Here is a 17,368-nt window from a genome sequence, read left to right as displayed (position 1 = left end):
CGGCACAGCGGTTATATATAATAACCAATTCCATCATGTTCACTCCAAGCACACGAGTATCATTGCCGAATGAAGAAACTAAACTAGTCAAGGGGTGACTAGTAGACATGTGTAAGTAATGCGAGTGATATTACTCGGGTAATATTACTCTACGATGTAATGCAACATCACACATTACGCGAAGGAAACAAACATCACACTATCACCCAACATGTTTCTTTCTTTGTCGTGTAATGTTGCTTAATACACGAACGGAACCGAGCGAGCGAGACAGACCGATCGACGCAAAATAAATGAGCAAGCGACACGGAATTATTCCTAGTGATTTTGAACCGTATGTCCTGGCCGCTAGGTACATTTTTATACCTATGGTACGTCTGAATTTTAATATAGGTATTTGTGTTTATATTTTTCATGCGGCCAGCCGGTAGCTCCCCGCAAGTACTTACTTAATTTTTTATTCGCAACTTTTGTAAAATCGCTAGTCGCTCGTAATTGTTTAGTAATATTTCATATTAATTTTTGTGTTTGATTTGAATTACTTAAGCACTTGTTTGAAGATAGTTTTATTATTTGTTTTAATGCGTGTTTAATAAGTGAAAGAAATAACGGCGTCTAAATGAAAGTACAGTCCTCCTTGGATGCACTTTGAGGATATCGCGCCGAAACAATGCATCTACTGCTCTCGTATATTAACATTATTGTCGAGCTCAATTTGCAGTCTAAGTCGCCATATGAAATCCGTTCATCCCACAATAAATTATATTAAGTAAAAAATAAAATTATTATATTATTAAGTAAGTCAATCTGTCAAGTAATATAACAGTGTATTACAATACAAAGTTCATACTTTGTATTGTAATACACTACTGTAATGACACACCCGAATCATTACCTAAGTGATGTGTTTATACACATCACTTAGGTAATGATTGATGAAAACATTACACATCACTCTTAACATTACTCGGTGCGTTCAATATATACTGTGACGACGAATACATTGTATCTATACACCCGAATCATTACCTAAGTGATGTGTTTATACACATCACTTTGAACGCACCGAGTAATGTTAAGAGTGATGTGTAATGTTTTCGAGTAATATCACCTATCTGTAAAAGTGATGTCATATCACATTACATTGGGAAGTGATGTTTTGCGCAAGTCTAGTGACTAGGCGCATGCAGTATGGGGGCCACGTGAGGCCGCCGGGGGCCGCTGCCATTCCGGTGTGACTCGGCCCTAAAATGGCGGCTATATACTGTGACTTTCCAGTGGACTTTTTGGAAAAGCCCGAGTAGTAACATCACAGCTGTTAATAAACCACCGTTATTGAATTAAATCCGAAGAAACGCTAATAGAACAAACTAAAAAAATCACCCAACTTTCACCTTTTATTAAAATTTCATAACTTAGGTTTGATGTATCCTGTAATATTTAGAAATCTTCTAAGTGCGGGAATCGTAGGTCGGTGTCGCGCAGATTGTTTTGCATCCAGCTCTCTGCTTCTTTAGTCATTTCTTCGTCAAAATAGTCTCTCCAGCCACCGGCCTTACCTAGAGTTCATATAAAATTAAAGCATCACCAATATTAGTGATAAGGTCTTTTATATTTTAATTGCTAGAGACAGGGTGATTTTTCATTGGCCTGTCTCTGGGTTCGTAGGAGAAAAAGTCTTACTGTTAAAATATAGTTACAATTTAATGTCATAACGACAAATTAATAACAAATAACGAATAACAAAACTTGAACGCGTTTCTCCGGTCACCGTCCTCGTCGAACCCGTCGCTTGTGACGAAGGACTCGACGAGCGAACTAACCCATAGACACAGCCCACTGAGTTTCTCGCCGGATATTCTCAGTGGGTCGCGTTTCCGATCCGGTGGTAGATTCTGCGAAGCACTGCTCTTGCTAGGGTCAGTGTTAGCAACTCTCCGGTTGAGCCCCGCGAGCTCACCTACAATCGTTAGGGTGAAGCTGAAATAGCCTCTCAAGGCTATCAGCATAGGTAGGAAAAAAAAAAAAAAGAACGCGTTTAGAATCGTGGAGCAAATTACGTTTAAGCTATTTAATATACCAATGTACCTTTTCGTATGAAGGATTGCTCCCCTGTTATAGTCACGCCGAGTTCTGCCATCACGTTGAAGTTTACGGATTTGTTATTTTTAAAGTTCATGATACTGAGGTGTTCGCACAATTTAATTATCTCGTCCATCGTATAATCCTTATTGAAAAATTGTGACACTCGACGAACTGTCTTCTGCAAGTCCTGAAACAGTAAAATTTTGTGAGACAAGACCAGCATACGCAAGTAAATATGTACTATGTACTGACAATTCGAAGTTTTTTTTTATAACAGTGACCTTTTATAAATAAAAAGTTCGCTCATTTCCAAATTAATTCATTGTATTTAGAATGAGAAAATCCTCAGGCCTGCAACAAACTTACTTTGGAGAGTTCTTCGTAAAACAAAAATAGAAGATTTGGATGATGTCTTTTCTCCCATGCTTCTTTTAAGTGTTCAAAGTACGGAGTCCAGTGATCTAAAAAAGAGATCCGCTTATTATTATTTGATTTTAATTATAAAATATCATATAAGTATATAGAGGATAAAAGGACCTATTCTTTGGGAAGAATGTTTCGAATAATAATTTGACTGTTGTAGGAGTATTATCAAAAATAATAGGTCTTTTTTACCTATGAAGTTGTAGTTTTATAATACTTGCCATTTCAAATGCAACTGTGTATGGCTGGCAATAAATTCTAAATTCAAATGAATTCTATTTTAATAATATGGAATTGTACTTTCTGGTTCAGTCATTTGTTTTATTAGAGTTTTGTTTTCACTACAATCGTATCTTTTTCATCAATATGGACATGCTAAAAATACAAACAATAATGGAGTACGAGTTGCGTCGCGGCAGCAATGCCGTACAAACAGTTCACATTAAATACGTGCACGGAGTGAACATCAAAGACGAACGCACGACGCGTTATTAATTTTTAAGCTTCAAACATGGAAATTTTGATCTAAAAAATGAACCCTGTCATCACCCAAACATAAGTCAACGCAAGAGCGGATCCAGCTTTGGTGCCAGGAGGGGGTCACATAGTCATGGTCAAGTCAAGAACTTATAATTTAATTTTGATAACAATAGATACAAGTAAAAAGTAGGTATTTTATTAATGTACGTAAGTACTGTACTTAAAAATATTTATTCTTTATTGTACACTTGAAAAACTTAACACTTAATAACTTGTACATATACACGTACATATTGTCATCTTCTCTTGAAGAAATCCAGAGAAGCACTATCACGCCCGGAATGAGGCAGCTTATTTATATTCCATAACCGTGGTTCTAAAATAATTACGTTCAATATGTGGTCCACCTAGGTCCTGGAACCAGCTCAGGGGGGGGGGGTCATGATCCCCATGATCCGTTGACTCAAGGGCGGATCCAGGGGGGTCATGACCCCCCCCCCCTGGATCCGCCCTTGAGTCAACGGATTAATGTGATAGTGGAAACTGTCGATATTGCAACTACCGCTAAATTAGTGGCAGTTCTCAACGTTAACTTCAAAACATCGATCAAAAAAATTTATGGGTTTAATGCTTTAATGACACACCATCGAAAAAATGAATACTCACGTAAATCATTAATAAAGTAGTGCCAATAAGTTTTGAAATCTCCAATGTAGCCTTGAGTTCTGATCAATCTGTTGAGGTGATAGAACGATACCACTACATCCCTCGGGTCCCGGGCCACATAAACCATCTTTGCTGTTTCTAACAGATCAGGAGGTAACAGAGATAGTGGCAGATGTGTCTTTATGAAGCGAGGCGAAGGCATAGAAGCTAGTTGATCAGTCCCGGGTTGGATGACATCTTCTAAAAGCTTCAGTTTGTCCTCGCTGTAACTATTCTCTTCCGTGAATTTTTTCTTCATGACGGGATGGACGCATATTGAAAACCTTTAAAGTTTAAAATAGAAGGTTACAAATATTTGTGTGTGTATACAAATTAATTTTGTAATTATGTGAGTTTAATATGTCTTAGCTTATTTAATAAATGTTTCGCTTACTCTAAAAATGGGTATCTCTGGGTAAGCGGCACTGCAGCTGATTTTTCATAATCTAGGTCATTAGCCACCATCCAAACTAGTTCTTGAGTCCACGTAGTTCCTGAAATTAATACATCATAAATTGTTACATTTGTGGCATAGTAGTATTATGCGTACTAACCCGAAAGGTCTCTAAGTTAAGGCTATGAAAAGTTTTTTTTTAATTCCTATCATATACGTAACGTGAGGTGTATTCACAAGTGATCATGGTTGGCAAAATGTACCTGCGTAATTTGTTGCAAAAAATAATATTAAAGTCACGAGCAGGTGTACGGCATAAATGATTTTTTTTAAATCATAATAGAATCCCAATTAAATAAATAAATAAATAACTGGGGACAAATCGCACGGCCATCCTGCCCCAAATTAGGATTCCTGTGTTATGTGTAACAGAGAATGGCACATACTTATATACGTCATTCCGATAGAGGCACCCGTCACGTGCGGACGTGCTCATCGTCCACTCGATCGCCCGGTCTTTGTTCGCCCGGCTTTTGTTAGCCCGGCCATTGTTCGCGCGGCCTGTGTTTGTGGCACATCTGCCGACTAAGTGCTCTTTCTGGAAGTTTTTATTTGTTTTGTTTCCTTTTGTTGTTTCTGTGTTCGTGGTACATCTGCCGACAAAGTGGTTTCCTGCAAGTATTTATTTGTTTTGTTTCTTTTCGTAATTTCTGTTTTGTTGTGCTTTTTCTTTGTCCTGTAGTAATCGCGCCGCATTGCCACCTGTGTTCAATAGAACCGCTCAGGTCCGAGAAGTTGGGGCCTCGCCACAAGGCGAGTGTTTTCAAGACCCGGGGCCGCCCCACCTGGGTACTCAGCAATCATGGACGCTGTATTCGCGGAATTCCTCCGACTTCGCCACCCACAGCTCGCCTCGGAGTTTTTGGCCTTCAAGGCCAATCACACTGCGAGCCCTCTCGAGGACTCCGCCGCGCTCGCTGCTCCTGCGTCGCCTGTACCTGCGTGCAGAGCTTCTGCATTGAGCACCGCAGCCTCTGTCGTGCCTGCCGCTCCCGTGTCGCCTATACTGGCGAGAAAAGCTGCTGCGTCGTCCGCCGTGACCATCGTTTCAGCTGAGCGATCATCCGCGGCCTCCGTCGCGCCCTCTAAAACACCTACACTTGCTCGTAGGTCGCCTGCACCCGCCTCCTCGTGCTCCGACTCTGACTCGGACATGGAGGTTGACCTCGCCCCCGCCTCATCGACGGATGGATTCACCCTGGTACAGAAGGGTAAGAAGCGTGCCGCGGAGTCTCGAGCTCCCGCGGCCGCTAAAATTAGCAAAGCCGTGAACGCGTCGCGCCCCCGCCCTCAGACTCCCGTTGCGCCCCCAGCCCGTGCCACTCCGTCGCCGCGTCCGGTGGCACAAAATAAAACCCCTCCCCCTCCCCCGGTTATCCTTCAGGAGAAGGCAGCTTGGGATCGAGTTTGCCTGGCCCTTAAGGCCAAAAATATAAATTTCACGAATGCCCGTAACCTCGCGAACGGCATCCAAATTAAGGTTCAAACACCCGACGACCATAGGGCCCTCTCTTCTTACCTCCGTAAGGAGCGTATAAGTTTCCATACGTATACGCTCCAGGAGGAGCGCGAACTCCGCGTTGTAATACGCGGAATCCCTAAAGAGTTAGATGTAGAGCTCGTAAAAGCCGACCTGTTAGAACAAGGCCTACCAGTGAATTCTGTGCACCGTATGCACACCGGTCGCGGTAGGGAGCCATATAATATGGTTCTAGTCGCTCTCCAGCCTACCCCCGAGGGTAAGAAAATCTTTAACACACAGACCGTCTGTAGGCTCTCTGGTATCGCTGTCGAAGCCCCCCATAAAAAAGGCACTCCTAGCCAGTGCCATAACTGTCAATTGTACGGGCACTCTTCCCGTAACTGTCACGCGCGCCCCCGATGTGTTAAGTGTTTGGGCGATCACGCCACGGCCCTCTGCGCTCGCGACCAAAAAACCGCGACGGAACCGCCTAGCTGCGTCCTGTGTCGAACACAGGGTCACCCCGCGAATTACCGTGGTTGCCCCCGAGCCCCTAAAATAAATCGCCGCGTCGCCCGCCAAAACCGCCTCCGAGCTTCCGGCCCAGACATCAAAGCCTCGGCACCCTCTGCGTCGCAGGCTAAGCCAGCGTTCGTTCCGGCGGCGGTGCCCAGTGTCTCGGCCTGGGCAAAACCGCTGCCGTACACGAACACGGCTACAACTCCCTCCTCCGCGATTCGTCCCGCCCCCGCGACTCGTCCCTCTCCCGCGACTTGCCCTCCGACCGCGTCCGACAATCTCGCTTTAGCGATCGACTTCTTTCAGTCGATCAACTTTGAGCGCGTTAACGCTTTGGGCGACGCCATTCGCGCTGCCTCCACTGCACAACACTTTATCGCCGTTGTGCAGGAATACGCCGACGTATACGCGTCATTAAATACGTACGTCCTCCCCTCACTCCGCCGGTAATCAATGGCGTATATAAGTAGAATAAAGCCCCTATCCGTAACGATAGGATTTTTTAACGCTTACGGTCTCGCAAATCAACGTGATCAGGTTTCTGACTTTTTGCGTGACCACCAAATTGATATCTTTTTAGTGCAGGAGACCCTACTTAAGCCCGCGCGCCGTGACCCTAAAATCGCGAACTATAACATGGTCAGGAACGACAGGCTCTCTGCCCGTGGTGGTGGTACCGTCATTTACTATAGAAGAGCCCTGCATTGCGTCCCGCTCGATCCTCCCGCGCTCGCTAATATCGAAGCATCAGTGTGCCGAATCTCACTGACGGGACACGCGCCGATCGTTATCGCGTCCGTTTATCTTCCACCGGATAAGATCGTTCTAAGCAGTGATATCGAGGCGCTGCTCGGTATGGGGAGCTCTGTCATTCTGGCGGGCGACCTAAATTGTAAACACATCAGGTGGAACTCGCACACCACAACCCCGAATGGCAGGCGGCTTGACGCGTTAGTCGATGATCTCGCCTTCGATATCGTCGCTCCGCTAACCCCGACTCACTACCCGCTAAATATCGCGCATCGCCCGGATATACTCGACATAGCGTTATTAAAAAACGTAACTCTGCGCTTACACTCGATCGAAGTAGTTTCAGAGTTAGATTCAGACCACCGTCCCGTCGTTATGAAGCTCGGTCGCGCTCCCGATTCCGTTCCCGTCACGAGGACTGTGGTGGATTGGCACACGCTGGGCATCAGCCTGGCTGAATCTGATCCACCATCGCTCCCGTTTAACCCGGACTCTATCCCGTCTCCTCAGGATACCGCTGAAGCCATAGACATCTTAACGTCACACATCACCTCGACATTAGATAGGTCATCGAAACAAGTTGTAGCGGAGGACTTCCTTCACCGCTTCAAATTGTCCGACGTTATTAGGGAACTCCTTAGAGCTAAGAACGCCTCGATACGCGCCTACGACAGGTATCCTACCGCGGAAAATCGTATTCGAATGCGTGCCCTACAACGCGACGTAAAGTCTCGCATCGCCGAAGTCCGAGATGCCAGATGGTCTGATTTCTTAGAAGGACTCGCGCCCTCCCAAAGGTCTTACTACCGCTTAGCTCGTACTCTCAAATCGGATACGGTAGTAACTATGCCCCCCCTCGTAGGCCCCTCAGGCCGACTCGCGGCGTTCGATGATGACGAAAAAGCAGAGCTGCTGGCCGATACATTGCAAACCCAGTGCACGCCCAGCACTCAATCCGTGGTCCCTGTTCATGTAGAATTAGTAGACAGTGAGGTAGAACGCAGAGCCTCCTTGCCACCCTCTGATGCGTTACCACCCGTCACCCCGATGGAAGTTAAAGACTTGATCAAAGACCTACGTCCTCGCAAGGCTCCCGGTTCCGACGGTATATCCAACCGCGTTATTAAACTTCTACCCGTCCAACTCATCGTGATGTTGGCATCTATTTTCAATGCCGCTATGGCGAACTGTATCTTTCCCGCGGTGTGGAAAGAAGCGGACGTTATCGGCATACATAAACCCGGTAAACCAAAAAATCATCCGACGAGCTACCGCCCGATTAGCCTCCTCATGTCTCTAGGCAAACTGTATGAGCGTCTGCTCTACAAACGCCTCAGAGACTTCGTCTCATCCAAGGGCATTCTTATCGATGAACAATTCGGATTCCGTACAAATCACTCATGCGTTCAACAGGTGCACCGCCTCACGGAGCACATTCTTGTGGGGCTTAATCGACCAAAACCGTTATACACGGGAGCTCTCTTCTTCGACGTCGCAAAAGCGTTCGACAAAGTCTGGCACAATGGTTTGATTTTCAAACTATTCAACATGGGCGTGCCGGATAGTCTCGTGCTCATCATACGGGACTTCTTGTCGAACCGCTCTTTTCGATATCGAGTCGAGGGAAGCCGCTCCTCCCCACGACCTCTCACAGCTGGAGTCCCGCAAGGCTCTGTCCTCTCACCCCTCCTATTTAGCTTATTCGTCAACGATATTCCCCGGTCGCCGCCGACCCATTTAGCTTTATTCGCCGACGACACGACTGTTTACTATTCTAGTAGAAATAAGTCCCTAATCGCGAAGAAGCTTCAGAGCGCAGCCCTAGCCCTAGGACAGTGGTTCCGAAAATGGCGCATAGACATCAACCCAGCGAAAAGTACTGCGGTGCTATTTCAGAGGGGAAGCTCCACACGGATTTCCTCCCGGATTAGGAGGAGGAATCTCACACCCCCGATTACTCTCTTTAGACAACCCATACCCTGGGCCAGGAAGGTCAAGTACCTGGGCGTTACCCTGGATGCATCGATGACATTCCGCCCGCATATAAAATCAGTCCGTGACCGTGCCGCGTTTATTCTCGGTAGACTCTACCCCATGATCTGTAAGCGGAGTAAAATGTCCCTTCGGAACAAGGTGACACTTTACAAAACTTGCATAAGGCCCGTCATGACTTACGCGAGTGTGGTGTTCGCTCACGCGGCCCGCACACACATAGACACCCTCCAATCCCTACAATCCCGCTTTTGCAGGTTAGCTGTCGGGGCTCCGTGGTTCGTGAGGAACGTTGACCTACACGACGACCTGGGCCTCGAATCAATTCGGAAATACATGAAGTCAGCGTCGGAACGATACTTCGATAAGGCTATGCGTCATGATAATCGCCTTATCGTTGCCGCCGCTGACTACTCCCCGAATCCTGATCATGCAGGAGCCAGTCACCGTCGACGCCCTAGACACGTCCTTACGGATCCATCAGATCCAATAACCTTTGCATTAGATGCCTTCAGCTCTAATACTAGGGGCAGGCTTAGGGACCCCGGTAACCGTACTCGTCGAACTCGACAAAGAGGTCGACGTGCAACCTAACCCATGCATCAGCCCGCTGAGTTTCTCGCCGGATCTTCTCAGCGGGTCGCGATTCCGATCCGGTAGTAGATTCATTCGCGAAACAATTGCTCTTGAGTTGTTAGGTCTCCTTCGGAGGCGCTCGGGCAGTTGTTAGCAAATCCCACCCCTCTTGGCTGAGCCTTTGCTCGCCCACCTGTCCTGGTGAAACTGGAAAGGCCTTCGGGCCACCAGTAAACTATCAATCATAAAAAAAAAAAAAAAAAAAAAAAAAAAAAAAAAAAAAAAAAAAAAAAAAAAAAAAAAAACTTATATACGTATAAATCTATACATATAAATAATAAACACCCGGACAAAGAGCAAACAGATCTGTTCATCAAGCAAATGTTTGCCCGATGTGGGGATCGAACCCGCAACCCTCGGCGCAACAGTCAGGCGCGCTAACTGTTGCGCCGATCGGGTCAGTCGAACTGATTTCCAATATGTATCACGTAAAATGTTTTAGTATTTACCCGATCGCGGATAACTAGCTACAAAGACGTCACTGTCCCTTAGTGGCATATTGTAGATTTTACTTGCTTCTTCGGTGTACTTTTGCGGGAAAAAATATCCTTTGGGTCCAACGCGAACAAAGCCCGTGTGCTCACCTGAAAAATTATATTAAGACTTTAAGGAATTTCATTAAATTTGAATGTTGCACGGGTAAGTACCACCATGCTGCCTATTTCTGACGCATAGCACTCTTGCATTACTGTTAGTGTTAGTGAGACAACCGCTCTAATATTACATAATTGAACCTTCCTCCTATTATCTGAAGGCATTGACTTTTCCATGCCTGTGCTTTCCGGTAGCCGTTTCATACTGCTCAGGATGTGAGATCGTTCGCGATTTAAAAAAAGCCTGTTGAAAAAACAAGACAGCGGCTTGGACCAATAAAACCTTTTTCGAATCCAAGTAGGACTTTTTGCTCTTTACACTTTGGTGAAGGAAGGAAACCGCATTTTATGATGGTCTGATAGAACTCGTTGTGTACCGTGCGTTCTATGCGATTGTCCCACTAGAAGTGTAGTTGAAAGAAACCTGTGAGGATTTTTGGAGACGACCATAATCGTCTTTTTTTACACTCGCACAGAGTTCATACCTACTTCTTAGAACTACGGCCTTCATTCACCATGCTTTTTCACAAATTATTTTGACCCCGCACCATTGATTCTTGGATATTCATGAACCCATTTAAAATTTTATGAAATATGGTATGCTCGTTGTTTCTATTGTTAACAAAAGTGTTATTTAATTTAGAGTTAGTAATACTGATTGGTTTATTAACTTGGACCTTGATTTAACAATTATATTGAAAACTCATTTCCTGGTACCAGAAAACCTTGTATACCTAATAAATAAATAAGTAAACAAATTTCCGCATTAAAAATAACTTGAACAGTAATAAAACAATCTAAACTATGTTAAATTCCGTTAAATTATATGAGATTTATTTTTAAAAAAGCTTGTGTAAGTTACTGCAATACGAGTATTGCGTTTGGTCGGAAAAATCACTAGGAAAAGCCATTATTCTACCGGAGCAACAAACCCGAACCTTTTGTATCCATATTGCTCTATTAATTGTATTCAAGGTTATAGTTATATGTTATATTGTTATTTTATTTATTGAATATACAAGTAACTATTCATGCTTAACTTAGACAAGAATGCTGCTTGCAGTTTAAATTAGGACAGTGAATGGTTTCTGGCTGATTTTGTAAGATTATACCCAGCGCCTTGTCCATTAGGTCACAAATTCATCGAATCTGTTTCATAATTAATAATACCGGCCCCGCCTTCGCTTGAACTGTTTTGCCCCATTTTAATTTCCCATATACTTAGTACTTTGTCTTGCAAAAACCCAATGTAATATTATTCTTTTTTTAACTGCAAAATCTTTAAACAGTTAGTGAAATCACGCATTGTCGATCTCTTCAATTGTTCTATCACCGTTAAAGATGGTAACGGCACTGAAGTTTGTTATTCATATCAGCTGGTCCCAAACTCTCCACAGTTCCAAACTCTTCCTTTGTGGAGCGCTGCCTTAATTTGCATTTATAGGGGGTTTCCATATTTTTTAACTCACCGTTTTTAATTTCGGTTTCGGGGTTTATAGGTATTAGTCACAGTGGCATTGGAAGTATAACATAATTAAATTAAAAAAATAAAAAAAAATTCAACATAAAAAACAAATAAGGTACAAATTAAAATTTTACTCCTTTTTTTTGTTTACTTACATTCCTCTTGAATTTTGTTTATTTATTGAGAAAACAGCATTGAAGTCTGTTCGGAAATATGAAAATATGCTAAAATATGTATGTAGAATTACAAACAGACCAACAAAGAATCTTACAGTTTGTACTATGTGAAGAACGCTCAGTTTCCAGGCAAATTTAATAACCTAATTGTAAGTGCTTAAATTAAGATAGCCGGTCATATTATTGAAGTGAGCAGATCTAAGTAACATAGAATTAAGTATTTATACTGTTCATGTCATGTTAGGAGCCCATACGCGTTCTTAGAAACAGCCTATTTCTGTCGTGAAAAAGTCATGCGTTTGTTAGAAAAGCGGACAGATGGATATCCGTTATACCGTTGCAATTGCAACTGCAATCGCATTTATTATGTGCAGTGTCAATTTACTGTCAATATGTAATTATGGAAATCAAAGCGTAAATGCTGTCTTAAAACTTTAAAACAAGTTAGTCCGTTATGATATGTCCTTCTTTAAAAGAGGCTTGTGGAGAGTATTAAGCGGTAGGCAGCGGCTTGGCTCTGCCCCTGGCATTGCTGAAGTCCATGGGCGACAGTAACCACTCACCATCAGGTGGGCCGTATGCTCGTCTGCCTACAAGGGCAATAAAATAAATAAATAATGCAAACCGCATGAGTGCAGGTTCGCGGTAAAAATATTCAGAAAATGGAAGTGTAATAATTGTGGTTTGTAACAGTTTAGTAGATTAGTTTTTTTTATTGCTTAGATGGGTGGACGAGCTCACAGCCCACCTGGTGTTAAGTGGTTACTGGAGCCCATAGACATCTACAATGTAAATGCTCCACCCACCTTGAGATATAAGTTCTAAACTCTCAAGTATAGTTACAACGGCTGCCCCACCCTTTAAAGTTTAAACCGAAACGCATTACTGCTTCACGGCAGAAATAAGCGGGGTGGTGGTACCTACCCGCGCGGACTTTCAAGAGGTCCTACCACTAGTAATTACGCAAATTATAATTTTGCGGGTTTTATTTTTATTACACGATTTTATTCTTTCACCGTGGAAGTCAATCGTGAACATTTGTTGAGTACGTATTTCATTACAAAAATTGGTACCCGCATGAGATTCGAATACCGGTGCATCGATCAACACGAATGCACTGGACGTCTTATCCTTCAGACCACGACGACTTCAGTAACAGTAACAGTTTAGCAGATTTTAGTAACAGTTTAGCAGTTTTAGAAGTGCACAAGTGTCCAAAAATGAAACAGACTCACTAGTTTTTTTTTAAAAAGTTCATTAAATTTCAATAGTTTTACTTGGACATTATTTAATTTCATTACGTCTCATTCCATTAGATTTCATTCGATCTTATCTCAATTTATTAGAATTTTACATTAATGAAATTCGTTTCATTGCACTACTTTTAGTTTTTTATATAATAAACTATATATTTTTTAATTGTTTATTTGAGTGAACGATCTTCCGGCCCATCTGATGTTAACTGGTTATTGGGGCTCATGTAGGCATCACAGTTTAAATGCTGAGACCCTAAGACATGAGGTCTTAGTCTCAATTGTGTATATGACTGGCTGTCCCAACTTTCAAACCTGACCACACTAATGCTTCGCGGCTCAGAAGAGCGGGGCGGTGGTATCCATCCTGCTTAATTAAACAACAATTGCGTTGTTGTTTGCATATTATTTAAAAGCAAATATCTTCAAAGTACAAATGTTTGAAATTCTAGCGACTCATTCCCTCGATTAACCGTTTCAATTAGATTGTGCATTGCAGTAACAATTTGCTATGCCATATTTTTTATGTACCTAAGCATTTGACATTGATCAAATAACTTACTTTTACTCGATTTATTAGATGTCGACATTTTCAACGGTTTTTGGAATCGTGACTTGTAACTTGAAATCGATCGACACATAATACATTTATGATGTGTTTTTTATTGCTTCCAAATGGACTGACGAGTTCCATGAGCTAGAGGCCTACCTGTGTTCTTAGTGCGAGTTTTTTAATTCGTATGCAGTTGGAACAGCGCCCCTAGCGGCCAACGTAGGCAAACGTTCCAACTGCATACAGATTTGAGTTAGTTTTTACGCTATCGAGAACGTTAAAAAACTCGCACTAAGCACACTGGTGCTAAGCGATTAGTGGATCCTTTTATCGGCTATAAGATTTCAGAACGCGAACTCCGCCCACCTTGAGGCATGAGGTCGACGTAATGTTTTCTTATTATGTAACCCTTCAAATAGAAACGCATGACTTTCGCGGCGGAAATAGACAGAATGTGTTCGCCATCCGTGCAGACTCATAATAACCCCTTCCATTAGTAAAGCAGATTTTTAAATTTATTAAATTCTTATTATTATATTATGATGACACCTAATTTTCAGTACTCTGTGCATTGGCTGTGCCCCATCGCTGATGTCCATCTTTGGTAATGACGGTTGTATATATATATACTTAATTAATAAACCCATATGATATTATTATTCTGAAAAATCCAGCTATTTAACAATCTCTTATTTTTCGTATTTCAAAATAAATCCAGTTACCCAACTAATCAAAATATTAAACGTGAACACTGCATTCGCATTCTTCCAAAAAATCTTCCTCTGTGTTTATTGCTTGCTAGTTTTATAGTATAATATAGGCAAGAGAACATTTACGCCATAACTGATAAACTTAAAGCAATACAATATTAAGCTGTATGCGTATTGACTAGATGCAGTAAGCAGGCAGAAAAACTATCTTGTGCTGCAAAAACGTAATATACTTAAATAATATTAAAATGAAATCTAATTTTATAAAACTGAACAGAAGAGAAAAAAATTAATAAAATGCTTAAAAAATATTTCTGATTTTAGACGTGACGAAAACAAATTCATTCTCAATCGAGGGCAATAGAAATCGAAAATTAAGATTTGAACAAGCTCACCTGTAAACAGCTTCATAATTTTATTGGCAAGCTCTTGATCCACATTGTTTATTTCTAAAGGAACATTGTTATTTTTTAAATCCATCGCAAAAGATTTCGATTGATTTTTTAGTTTTTTATTTAAATTTAGTAAACAAAAAGGCGTACGTGAAGTGAAAGTGCGCGCGCACGCAGTAACGTTTCGAGTCAGTATGCAAGACTGCCAACGAGTTCCCCAACCATTGCAGCTCGATAACGTCAACACAAAAAGAAAACAATATCTAAATCGAGAAAAAAAAAACCATACAACAATTTCCGCTTTTATATTATTTAAGTACTGTAACAATCAAATTATTATACTGTAATTGTTATGGTTCAATGATTTCATTTGAACCACTTACTTACCTACACGAAACAAGAAGTCTTAAACGAGGTCACTGAGTACTCTGATACGTTCAAAGTCAAATACATTTTACAATGAAAACTTTAATTATGAAGTAAGCATAATTTTATCGTTTCTATTATGTCGAACACTGGTTTTCGGTTCGTTTCTTTCTCGACTTTCTCCAACTTAATTCAAAACATTCCTTAAGTTAAGTAAATATTAAAGTGAAAGTAACGTAAGCCTTTGACATAATTTACCTAATATCCTTGGTCAATCGCTAACGTTTTATACATCAACACGAGTATTTTGTTAGTTATTGAAAATTATATTGTTATTCAATTATTCTTATTGAGAAAGAACATTTCTATTATAACCTACAAGAGCGACAGGCTTTATATTCATTGGATTTTAAACTGTCAAGCACTTGTGGACTTAACTGAGCCATCCTTCGAGCTCATTTACAGGGAAGCGCTATACTATAACTATAACATAGATGTAACTAATGGCATAGTTAATGTTTAGTCATTTGAATTAAGTGAAATTTTATTTTACACCAGTAATATATAAACTACGTTTCTTTCTGACTGTACTTAAAAGTAATAAATAGTAGGTAATTAATTACTACAAACTGCGTAGAATCAATATGTCCTTATTTGTATTTCTAATACAACATTAAAATGAAATATATACTTTGAATATTTTAAGCGGGAACATTTTGTGGGCTTAGTTTTTTATCTTATAATTGCGAGTACACCCGACCCCATATCGATTTCTGACTTCACGATTATTAGGTGAAGTCGTTGTGGCCTATGTATAGGGTATATGGTGCCCAGTGTATCGAGAGATCCGACTATACTGGAATTCAACCCTTGGGATCCAATTTCAATTCTAAGGAGATACGTGTTAAACCTTTATAAATTTGCATAAAAGTGATGGAAGGGCTATTGTGAACCCGAGCGCAGGGGTACGACCATCCTGCCTATTACTGCTTCACGGCAGAAATAGGCGGGGTGGTGGTACCTAACCGTGCGGACTCACAAGAGGTCCTACCACCAGTAAACCAGAAGTGCCTTCAGTACTTCAGCCGTGTTCCCTGGTGGTAGATTTTAGAGATGTGATTGCCTTTATAATCTCGATTACGGCTGGAGGGCCCACTTCAATATCGAGTAGTTTCTGAGAAGACTCGTCCGCAACGCTAGTGGGTAGGGTCCTAAATTTCGTATCCTTGGGCCCACGGTACGCTCTTGGGAACCAATCCCACATACCCCGCGTGCCCCCTAGGTGCCTCGTAGGAACCTCGTAGGAAGCTCGGACCTCGGTACGAAAAAAAAGGGTATAATAGCATAAGCACCACTCCTTTTGCATTTTGTTTATAATATCCTGGGTGTGCAATAGGTGAAAGATGAATCGACCCGTAGTATTTAGTAAGTTCTAGTATGTGTTTGTAAAATAGCTTCAGTATGTTGCAAGAAATATAAGTCATATTCAGAATTGTTGGTATTTTTAACTATAATATGTTATAACTGATAAGAAATTCTAAACATAACACGTTACTCAATGTTGGACGTACTCATCATATCGCTTAGCACAATCGTCTTTATTTATTTTCATCGTCATTATCATATTCATTCCGTAGTCATCCGTTCTGAATTTTTACAAAAAATTTTTTAATAATACGATCTCAGAAATAAATGAAATATGCTCAAACGTATACTGTAAGAGGAAAATACGTCTAACTAAATCTTAGCAGGATAAAGTAATTTGCTAGTTATGATATTGCTATGCTGTTTTTTCAAGGAGTAAATCATATAATTGGTAATTATTGAACTGACTACAGAAATCAATACATTTTATCAACGTTATATTTAGCTACAGAAGATTTCAGTCGTAATAAAAAAAAGAGAAAATCACGACTAATACTGAACTATTAATGAAAAGGACGTTGCGTTTCTTTCCGCAAAAATGGGCACTCGGACTAATAAGCTGGTCGAATTTAGTGGACTATATATTAAACTAACTATTTAAATACTTACGACAAATATGAAATATAAAAGATTCCCAATACAATTATTATTGTGTGTTTGACAATAAGCAACCTTATCGTTCAAGAGCGATTTCGGCCAGCCAATCATTTAGGGAAAGAAATTATTTGACAAATGATGACACTGGTTTTCAATAATCAAAAAAAATACACAAAAGAACTCATTCTAATAATAATTAACCGACAAGCACAAGAAAGCACTATCATCTCGTCTCAACCGTTTGGAATCTCCGAGTAGATAGGAAAGAATTTTTTCCCTTCTCAGAGTATTATCATCACCACGGAATATATAAATTATATATATTAATAATA

General features: G+C 41.3%; 1 protein-coding gene across 4 annotated transcripts; it reads right to left on the bottom strand.

The window, feature by feature from the left end:
• Window positions 1-1,379: 1,379 nt before the first annotated feature.
• On the bottom strand, window positions 1,380-17,139 carry LOC101746489 (luciferin sulfotransferase). Of its 4 annotated transcripts, none has more exons than XM_062670428.1 (7): window positions 17,049-17,139; window positions 9,956-10,090; window positions 4,088-4,187; window positions 3,655-3,977; window positions 2,452-2,546; window positions 2,089-2,272; window positions 1,380-1,559 (listed from the first exon to the last, which is right to left on the bottom strand). In XM_062670428.1, the coding sequence occupies exons 2-7, from the start codon at window positions 10,002-10,004 to the stop codon at window positions 1,441-1,443; spliced, it is 870 nt and encodes a 289-aa protein (XP_062526412.1). In that variant the 5' UTR covers window positions 10,005-10,090; window positions 17,049-17,139; the 3' UTR covers window positions 1,380-1,440. The 4 variants fall into 4 exon arrangements, with proteins under 4 accessions (XP_062526412.1, XP_004930400.2, XP_062526415.1 ...); XM_004930343.5 differs by lacking the exon at window positions 17,049-17,139 and adding an exon at window positions 14,652-14,903; XM_062670431.1 differs by lacking the exon at window positions 17,049-17,139 and adding an exon at window positions 4,534-4,740 and having other exon boundaries at window positions 9,956-10,074.
• Window positions 17,140-17,368: the final 229 nt, after the last annotated feature.

The sequence above is a fragment of the Bombyx mori genome, chromosome 10 (assembly GCF_030269925.1).
Source record: "Bombyx mori chromosome 10, ASM3026992v2".
Classification (NCBI taxonomy): Eukaryota; Metazoa; Arthropoda; class Insecta; order Lepidoptera; family Bombycidae; genus Bombyx; species Bombyx mori.
This window is presented reverse-complemented; position numbering and strand designations above follow the sequence as displayed.

Excerpts from the sequence above, each read along its gene's own strand:
- LOC101746489 (XM_004930343.5), bottom strand. The coding sequence starts at position 14,736 with ATGGATTTAAAAAATAACAATGTTCCTTTAGAAATAAACAATGTGGAT. Across the intron at positions 4,188-9,955 it reads AGCTAGTTATCCGCGATCGG|GAACTACGTGGACTCAAGAA; the intron begins GTAAATACTAAA and ends TATTAATTTCAG. Across the intron at positions 1,560-2,088 it reads GCAATCCTTCATACGAAAAG|GTAAGGCCGGTGGCTGGAGA; the intron begins GTACATTGGTAT and ends TATGAACTCTAG.